Source organism: Octopus sinensis, linkage group LG18 (genome assembly GCF_006345805.1).
Source record: "Octopus sinensis linkage group LG18, ASM634580v1, whole genome shotgun sequence".
In the NCBI taxonomy this organism is placed as follows: domain Eukaryota; kingdom Metazoa; phylum Mollusca; class Cephalopoda; order Octopoda; family Octopodidae; genus Octopus; species Octopus sinensis.
Genome location: NC_043014.1, coordinates 3,548,946 through 3,559,553, shown reverse-complemented (window position 1 = coordinate 3,559,553; position 10,608 = coordinate 3,548,946). Strand labels below are relative to the sequence as shown.

The following is a 10,608-nucleotide window of genomic DNA, read 5'->3' as shown; positions in this document are numbered from 1 at the left end:
TGCTTTTAATGCAAGTCATTAAGAGATGTTATCTCGGGACATACACTGCAGTAAATGGCCTATCAACTGTGTATATACGTTAAGTATGACACAGAGACAGCTGTTTAATTAAATACTGACTCAATTGTTTAATTTGTTTCTTTTAAGAGCAGTGTTTCCAATTGTCCCTTTGGTTTAGGCAGTGGTGTGGTGGCTATGGTAGCAGTTGGGGATACAGTTGTGATTGTGTTAAAACGATTTTAGAGGAATTTGAAAAAAATAACAAAAGAAAAAAAAACAGTTTTCAGACATTTTTGAAATTTTGACATTTATTTTGAAATCTGTGTTCCTATAAAACATGTCATCTTCTCTTTTGTTATTCTAATTTTTTGACATTTCTTCAAACTGGAAATATAAATATTGAATAAAATATTTCTAAAATTGTTATTGTCATAGTTTGTTCCATATTGCTGTTGTGTTTGGCAGAAAAAGGTCATTGGAACCGATGCCCTAAAATACCATTAGAATTTTATCTGTTGGCCCCCAACAGCTCGTTAGTGGAAGTAGATGAGATGACCGTTATGTGATGATTAAATATTAATAAAAACAAATAGGGCTTAAAATCAAAAACCAATTATTAGGTGCTGGCACAGCTGGGTGATTAAGAAGATCACATTTTAACGATGTGGTTTCATTATATGTTCCACTTCACTGCACCTTGGTCAAGTATCTCTTTTACTATAGCCCCAGATCAACCAACCAAAGAGAATTTATTAGACTGAGACTATTGGTAGCTTCTCATACATATATATATAGGTATATAATGCATGTATGTATATAATATATACATACACACAATGTATACATACATACATACATACATACACATACATACACATACTTATGTATGTATGTGTATATATGTATGTATGTATGTATGTGTATGTATGCATGTATGTATGTATGCATGTATGTATGTATGCATTGTGTGTATATGTATATATGTATGCATTGTATGTATGTATATATGTATCTATACAGTGTATTTATGTATATGTATGTATATATGTATGTATGCATGTATGTATGCATGTATGTATGTATATATGTATGTATGCATTGTGTGTATGTATATATGTATGTATGAATTGTATGTATATATGTTTGTATGTATGTAGGTATGTATATATGTATGTATATGTTTGTATGCATCTATATATGTATGTATGTATATATGTATGTATGCATTGTATGTATGTATGTATATATGTATGCATGTGTGTATATATGTATACATGTGTGTATATATGTATATATGTTTTTATGTATATATGTATGTATGCATGTATGTATGTATGCACGTATATATGTATGTATGCATTTGTGTATATATGTATATATGTTTGTACGTATATATGTATGCATGTCTGTCTGTATGCATAACTGACTGGCATTCTATTAATTATGACAACAAGGGTTCCAGTAGATCCAATCAACAGCGGTACCTGTGATCAGCGGTACCTGTGATCCAAAAGAGGCCAGCTTTGTCCCATTCTGTGTCACGCTGAATCTCCTTGAGAACTACATTAAGGGCACAGGTGTCTGTGGTGTACTCAGCCACTTACTCATTAATTTCATGGGCAGGGGCTGTTGCCCCTGCCCATGAAATTAATGAGTAAGTGGCTGAGTACACCACAGACACCTGTGCCCTTAATGTAGTTCTCAAGGAGATTCAGCGTGACACAGAATGGGACAAAGCTGGCCTCTTTTGGATCACAGGTACCGCTGATATTTGCTGGCTGAGTGGACAGGAGCAATGTGGAATAAAGTGTCTTGCTCAAGGACACAATGTGCTGCTGGGATTTGAACTCTTGACCTTACGATTGTGAGCCGAATACCCTAAGTACTAAGCTGCAAACCTTCACACACACACATGTGTATATGTGTGGCTGTGTGGTAAGTAGCTTGTTTACCAACCTCATGGTTCCAGGTTCAGTCCCACTGCGTGGCACCTTGGGTAAGTGTCTTCTACTATAGCCTCGGGCCGACCAAAGCCTTGTGAGTGGATTTGGTAGACGGAAACTGAAAAGAAGCCCATCGTATATACGTATATATATATATATGCGTGTGTGTGTTTGTGTGTCTGTGTTTGTCCCCCTAGCATTGCTTGACAATCGATGCTGGTGTGTTTATGTCCCCGTTACTTGGTGGTTCGGCAAAAGAGATCGATAGAATAAGTACTGGGCTTACAAAAGAGTAAGTCCCAAGGTCTAGTTGCTCGATTAAAGGCGATGCTCCAGCATGGCTGCAGTCAAATGACTGAAACAAGTAAAAGAGTAAAGAGTATATATATATATATATATATATTATATATATATATATATATATATATATATATATGTATGTATGTATGTATGTATGTATGTGTGATTTTGTTTTGGGATAGTAATTCTAATAACCAGGTGTTAGACCCTGAAACACATATTCATGAGAATAAAGGGTTAGATGAGTACAAAGTGTAACATGAGATGAAATAAAATGTTAAGGGAGACAGGATTACATAACCAACTTCAGTGGCTTACAGTTGTTTCTGAAATAAACCTACACTTCGGACCAGGGTTCTGGCCAGAGGTTATCCTGCCCTCAGGGTACATTGTCTTTCATAGAAGTCTGAGAAGGCAGGCCTTCTCTAGTTTGAAGGAAAGTCTTTGAGGACTGGAAACGATGCAAAGTGCCATTCTTAATAAAATTAGAGGGCTTTTAAACTTTTAAACTCGTCCAGTAACATGGTTGCCCACCATCTTTTCATTTTCAACTTTAGTAATCTTTTTAAGTTCAATACTGCTACCACTCAGGGACATGTTTATAAAATTGAAAACCAACACAGCACCCTCAACTTTCAGAAACATATTTTCACACTCTGAAATCGTAGTTGTGGCTGATACCAGTGTCGCCTGCCTAGCACTCATGCTGGTGGCACATAATAAGCACTATTCAAGCATGGGTTGATGCCTAACTGGCACCTATGCTGGTGGCCCGTAATAAGTATTATTCAAGTGTGGGTTGATGCCAGTGCCACCTGCCTAGCACCTTTGCTGGTGGCACATAATAAGCATTATTCAACATGGGTTGATACCAGTGACCCCTGACTGGCTCCCACGCCGGTGGCACGTAAAAAGCACCCACTATACTCTCAGAGTGGTTGGCATTAGGAAGGACATCCAGCTGTAGAAACCTTGCCAGATCAGATTGGAGCCTGGTGCAGCCTCCTGGCTTACCAGTCCTCAGTCAAATTGTCCAACCCATGCCAACATGGAAAATAGACGTTAAACAATGATGATGACATCAAATTGCTAGCTGTCAATACACAGCATCCTTCAAAAGTTCCATGCTTGCTGGAATTCCCCAACACCTGACATGCTTAATACATTTTTGCATCATCATGACTCTTTTTATGTCTTTTTGTGTTTTATACACGTTTTATTCTTTGTTGTCTTTCTTCACTTGGCTTACGGCTTCTATCTGTCGCCCTTTCCACCCTCTTTTCTGATGAGTTGTAGTGCAACTGAGCACTATACAATAAGCTTATAAATATTAATGTTAATCCTCGAGTATAATGCGCATTTTTTTCCCAAAATTTCAAGGTCAAAATCCCTAGTGCGTACTATATATGAGGTTAAAAATGAAAATTAATTTCTGAGCAACGTCCGAGTCTCTATTTGCTGTCCAGCAATGTTTATTCAGATGCATTTTGTGATGTCGGGCACAAAAATACCTTAAGCTAAGCCTGAAAGCAATGAAGTCATGAAAGAATCATCCATAACTTGCAGTAAACAACATTAATTAAAATAAGAATATTCAGAACACAGAATAACATGTAACAAAAACAATTTGCAAACATTTACATTCCCATATAACAGTTAAGAACATCACCATTGTTGTATTACGCATGTGCGGAAGTGTTTGTTCAACTAAGTGCTGCTGGCTTAATTACGCACAACTCAAGTTAGAGAAAGGGTGCGTATTATACACAAGGTTTAGGTTTTTCAGAAGTACAGCCCCCTAAAAATCCCCTGTGTATTATACTCAAGGGCGGACTATACTCGAGGATTTACGGTATCATCATCATCATCATCATCATCATCATCATCATCATCATCATTATTATTATTATTATTATTATTATTATATTATTATTATTATTATTATTATTATTATTATTATCATTATTGCCTTCGCACAGCTTCTAACGCTGGAGATGTACTATGGTGTCAGCTGTTCACTACAAGTGAACAAAGGTAACACCCCTTATTTTTCGAGCACCTTCCAGAGTATTCGAGCAGTTCCAAGCAGTGCTGTTTTCTGCAAGTGCTCCACCCTTATTGCAGCCCCTATTTGTTCTATGTACTTCTCAAGATTTTTACTCAGTGTTCCCAGGGCTCCGATAATTATTGGTACTACTACCACCTTTTTCATTGACCACAACTGCTTCACCTCCCAAGCTAACCTGTCATACCTATCGACTTTTCTCTCTTCCTTATCTCATGCCTTGTTGTCAGCTGGTCATGCTATATCAATGATCCAGCATCATTTGCTTTCTTTCTCAATTAACACTATGTCTGGTTTCCTATTCTCTATCTCATGGTCATACTGAATCATAAAATCCCACAGGATCTTTGCATTATCATTTTCAATGATGCCTTCGGGTTTATGTTCATACCATTTTTTTGTGGTCGTACCAATTATCATTATTATTATTATTATTATTATTATTATTATTATTGCCAGCCTCGGCTGGCCCCCGTGCCGGTGACACGTAAAAGCACCGTCCGTTCGTGGCCGTTTGCCAGCTCTGTCTGGCCCCGTGTCGGTGGCACGTAAAAAGCACCATCCGTTCGTGGCCGTTGTCAGCATCGCCTGGCACCGTGCTGGTGACACGTAAAAGCACCATCCGTTCGTGGCCGTTGTACCAGCTCTGTCTGGCACCTGTGCAGGTGGCACGTAAAAATCACCCACTACACTCGCGGAGTGGTTGGCGTTAGGAAGGGCATCCAGCCGTAGAAACACTGCCAAATCTGACTGGGCCTGATGAAGCCTTCCTGCTTCACAGACCCCAGTTAAACCGTCCAACCCATGCTAGCATGGAAAACAGACGCTAATGATGATGATGATGATGATGATTATTATTATTATTATTATTATTTTATTATTATTATTATTATTATTATTATTATTATTATATTATTATTATTATTATTATCATTATTGCCTTCGCACAGCTTCTAACGCTGGAGATGTACTATGGTGTCAGCTGTTCACTACAAGTGAACAAAGGTAACACCCCTTATTTTTCGAGCACCTTCCAGAGTATTCGAGCAGTTCCAAGCAGTGCTGTTTTCTGCAAGTGCTCCACCCTTATTGCAGCCCCTATTTGTTCTATGTACTTCTCAAGATTTTTACTCAGTGTTCCCAGGGCTCCGATAATTATTGGTACTACTACCACCTTTTTCATTGACCACAACTGCTTCACCTCCCAAGCTAACCTGTCATACCTATCGACTTTTCTCTCTTCCTTATCTCATGCCTTGTTGTCAGCTGGTCATGCTATATCAATGATCCAGCATCATTTGCTTTCTTTCTCAATTAACACTATGTCTGGTTTCCTATTCTCTATCTCATGGTCATACTGAATCATAAAATCCCACAGGATCTTTGCATTATCATTTTCAATGATGCCTTCGGGTTTATGTTCATACCATTTTTTTGTGGTCGTACCAATTATCATTATTATTATTATTATTATTATTATTATTATTATTGCCAGCCTCGGCTGGCCCCCGTGCCGGTGACACGTAAAAGCACCGTCCGTTCGTGGCCGTTTGCCAGCTCTGTCTGGCCCCGTGTCGGTGGCACGTAAAAGCACCATCCGTTCGTGGCCGTTGTCAGCATCGCCTGGCACCGTGCTGGTGACACGTAAAAGCACCATCCGTTCGTGGCCGTTGTACCAGCTCTGTCTGGCACCTGTGCAGGTGGCACGTAAAAATCACCCACTACACTCGCGGAGTGGTTGGCGTTAGGAAGGGCATCCAGCCGTAGAAACACTGCCAAATCTGACTGGGCCTGATGAAGCCTTCCGGCTTCACAGACCCCAGTTAAACCGTCCAACCCATGCTAGCATGGAAAACAGACGCTAAATGATGATGATGATGATGATGATTATTATTATTATTATTATTATTATTATTATTATTATTATTTATGTTGGAAGAATGGTCAGTGTAAAAGAACCAATTCTGAGCATACACCTGTGAAAGATAAAAGGAGAAGGGCTCTTACCTTGTTGAGCAGGCACCCATGGCTTTTGTGGGTTTTTCCATGAGGACCTTTTAAGCGCCTCCCCTATTGGGAGTTTTACACTGTTTATGATGCATGTGTACGAACAGCCATGCTACATGGCAGTGAAACATGGGCCGTGACTGCTGAGGATATGCGTAAGCTCACAAGAAATGAAGCCAGTATGCTCTGATGGATGTGTAATGTCAGTGTTCATACTCGACAGAGTGTAAGTACCTTGAGAGAGAAGTTGGACCTAAGAAGCATCAGTTGCAGTGTGTAAGAGAGACGTTTGCGCTGGTATGGTCATGTGGCGAGAATGGATGAAGATAGTTGTGTGAAAAAGTGCCACACCCTAGCGGTTGAGGGAACCTGTGGAAGAGGCAGACCCAGGAAAACCTGGGACAAGGTGGTGAAGCACGACCTTCGAACTTTAGGTCTCACTGAGGAAATGACTAGAGACCAAGACCTCTGGAAGTATGTTGTGCGTGAGAAGACCCGGCAGGACAAGTGGGACCATAACCCATGGCCTCAGTCCACTTATGCATACCTTTCCTTTTTGGGGCACAAAACTCTACTTGTGAAGACCTGTTGAGGCAAGTGAAAATCAAAATCAAAATCAAAAATCAAAATCGATCAACATGAATGGAAATTGTAGCTGTGATACCAGTGCCAGTGGCACATAAGAGAACCATCCGAATGTGGCCGTTGCCAGCGCCACCCCGACTGGCTTTCGTGCCGGTGGCATGTAAAAAGCACCATCCGATCGTGGCCGTTTGCCAGCCTTGTCTGGCACTTGTGCCGGTGGCACGTAAAAAGCACCCATTACACTCATGGAGTGGTTAGCGTTAGGAAGGGCATCCAGCCATAGAAACATTGCCAGATCAAACTGGGCCTGGTGCAGCCTTCTGGCTTCCCAGACCCCAGTTGCACCGTCCAACCCATGCTAGCATGGAAAGCAGACGCTAAACAATGATGATGATGATGATGATGATGTTTATATGAGGAAAACACTTTGTATCGTCTTGTGTTGTCTTTTATGTTGTTGCATGTCCTTAATGTTTGTTTATATTAGCCCTTGTGGCCAATAAAAGAATAAATTATTATTATTATTATTATTATTATTATTATTATTATTATTATTATTATTAATATAGGTGAGCTGAGCCAATTGTTAACATGCTGGACAAAATGCTTAGCAGCGTTTTATCCATCATTACATTCTGAGTTCATATTCCACTGAGGCTGGTTTAGTCTTCCTCCCTTTCGGGCTTGATAAAATAAGTACCAGTTGAACTCTGGAATTGATGTAATCAACTTCCCCTCCCCTCAAATTTGCTGGCACTGTGCCAAAATTAGAAAGAATTATTCTTTTCTACGCTAGCTATAGAAAAAGAGGACTTAGTATAGAAAGGAGGCACTGGCTATAGAAGGGTAGCAGTGACTATAGAAGGGTGGCAGTGGCCATAGAAGGGTAGCAGTGACTATAGAAGGGTGGCAGTGGCCATAGAAGGGTAGCAGTGACTATAGAAGGGTAGCAGTGGCCATAGAAGGGTAGCAGTGACTATAGAAGGGTGGCAGTGGCCATAGAAGGGTAGCAGTGACTATAGAAGGGTGGCAGTGGCCATAGAAGGGTAGCAGTGACTATAGAAGAGTAGCAGTGGCCATAGAAGGGTAGCAATGACTATAGAAGGGTGGCAGTGGCCATAGAAGGGTAGCAGTGGCCATAGAAGGGTAGCAGTGACTATAGAAGGGTAGCAGTGGCCATAGAAGGGTAGCAGTGACTATAGAAGGGTGGCAGTGGCCATAGAAGGGTAGCAGTGACTATAGAAGAGTACAGTGACTGTCGTAGGGTGATGAGGATGATTACAACAGGGGTGTCTATAACGATAAGAGGGCAGCAGTAAATAACTTTGAATATTTTGACTTCAATGAGATTCCTGAAAGATCGAAGAGAAAGAAACAAAAGATTCTTGGTCAGTTCCATTAATTCTTACAGAAAGAGGGAATGGTTAACGGCAACAACAATGGGAACAACAATGGGGATGACGTTAATGATGATAGTGGTGGTGGTGGTGGTGGTGGTGGTGGTGGTGGTGATAGGTGGAGGTAATGACGATGGTTGTGATGGCGGTGATGATAGTGATTGTAGTGGAGGTGGTGGTGATGAGGATTGTAGGTGTAGTGGTGGTGGTGGTGGTGGTGGTGGTGGTGGTGGTGATGGGGGATGATCATGGCAATGGTAGTGGTGATAATGTGGGTGGTAATATTGATGACAATGCTGCTGCTGCTGCTGCTGCTGCTACTGCTGTTGATGATAGCTGGTGGTGATGATGACAATGACAATGATGATGGTGATGACGGTGATGATGATAATGATGATGATGACAATGGCCACAGCGATGATGATGATGATGATGAGGAGGAGGAGGATGATGATAATTAGCTGTATGTTAATATTCCAAAGTAAAGTTCAAAATATTTTCTAAATAATTGTAGAGTGTTTTTGTTGGAATGTAAACAACATCGACACTATTGTTGTGGTGGTCACCTTGTTGTTGTTCTAAATGACATGTTTTGAAAGATTCCAACGCTTCGATTGTTGTTCTTTTTGAGGCTGGTTATCTATAAAAGAGCCATCAAGGGATCCACCGATAGCCAGTCCTTGTTTCAGGAAGCAAACATGATGGCAACGAATAGGTAAGGATGTTGCTCAACAGCTTATTTCAATTCCATTATATTTTAGTTCTTTGAATGGTCAAGGGTTGTGTTGATATAATTGTTTTCATGTTGGTGTGACAGTGCTGTGGTGATGTGGTCCTGATAAAGGACTGATACATTGATTTTACCCCCACTTGTAAACCCCCTCAGGGATTCAATATAATATGTCCGAGTAGCTTCAGCCAAAGAAGGGACCATCATGTGGCTAATCAAATCCTTAGAAATAGCTGCAGTCTCTTTCAAATGATGCCCTGCTGTAAGATTCAGCAACTGACGGGTTTCTGGCCACAAGTTGACCGGCAAGGACCTTGGGACATTTATGACAAAAAAAAAAAATAATAATAAGAGAGAGAAATAAAACCGAAGCTACATTTTAATGATCCCTTTAATTAATCATATTAATAAGGGGTTAGTAATGTGTGGATCACAGCTGACAAGAGGGCCACTGAGGGCTTTAGATTTATTTTTTCTAAAAACTGTTCACGTTCAATGTATTTGTAAGCTACAGAACAGTTGGATGACTTTTAAATAATCTTTTTGCTTAAATTCTGCTTCCAAAAGCTTTATTGCCAGAGGTAGATATGGGGTGTGCAATACACCAAGAAATAACAAACACAGTATATATGTAAACCATGGGCGAAGATAAAAAAATTATGAGTGGATTATAGGGAAAAGAACTTGCTGGTTCCTCTATGATAGAAAGCCATAGTAATACTAACATTATTAGTATTTTGTGGATATTTACTCAATAATACCTGTTTAACTAACGTATCAGGAACTGTGAATGAGTGAACCATTGGGATGCTTTCTGTGGGCCTTCAGACCTTTTCTAAAGGTTTTCCTAATTTAATATATTTGTGGAGCCTTTGAGTTGTTGATGGGGTTTAAAAATTGATCCTTTCTGGTAGAGTTTAATTTTTGCATACATAATTATGGAAATGGATGCAAAGGATATTTTTCGATATGTTTTGATATTCCATCCATGATCATCACATCTGAAGTTATTAGGTTTTATTTAAAATATAATTTGTCTGTTTTTCTCAATATTTCTTTGGCTTTTAAATGGCCTTTTGTGTCAGGATTTGTGTAATTTTTTGCTTAATTAGTCATATTACTAGCGAGGGAGATGGTGGTGGTGAAGGAAGACATGAGAATGCTTTTATATTTAAGATATAACATACACTAGCAGTATCGCCCGGCGTTGCTCGGGTTTGTTTCGAGAATTGGAATTTTTGAAAAGTAAAAATTTTGCATTATGTAGCTTCTTATTCTCTTCAAGTGAACATTTTTCTGGTTGAAATACACCGAAAAATGGCGACACAGCAGTCAAAAAATCGTAAAAAATAGGGATTTTCATAGAAAAAAAGTGCCTTTTTGATGTAAATAATTTTTGGTGTTAACATGGTCCGATTTGAATTTTTTTCTACGGAAGGAAGAGCAAGCCTTCTTCTATCATACTCTCAAATTTGGTCAACTTGCGCCACAGGGTCTCGGAGGCGACAGTGTTAGTTGAAGGCTACCAAACCTACCATACACAGACAACTTCATCTTTATATATAGAGATTTTGGCCATGG

The 10,608-nt window shown here is 39.7% G+C and overlaps 1 protein-coding gene across 3 annotated transcripts in view; it reads left to right on the top strand.

Moving 5' to 3' along the window:
- Positions 1–8,905: 8,905 nt before the first annotated feature.
- LOC115221322 (fibropellin-1-like) overlaps positions 8,906–10,608 on the top strand; it is a 105,393-nt gene continuing 103,690 nt past the window's right edge. For 2 of the 3 annotated variants that reach the window (XM_036510651.1, XM_029791492.2), the window contains exon 1: positions 8,906–9,012. In XM_036510651.1, the coding sequence (XP_036366544.1) occupies positions 8,996–9,012 (17 nt within the window). In that variant the 5' untranslated portion in view covers positions 8,906–8,995. The remainder of the gene's footprint in view (positions 9,013–10,608) is intronic. The other variant, XR_005002741.1, reaches the window with a different exon arrangement.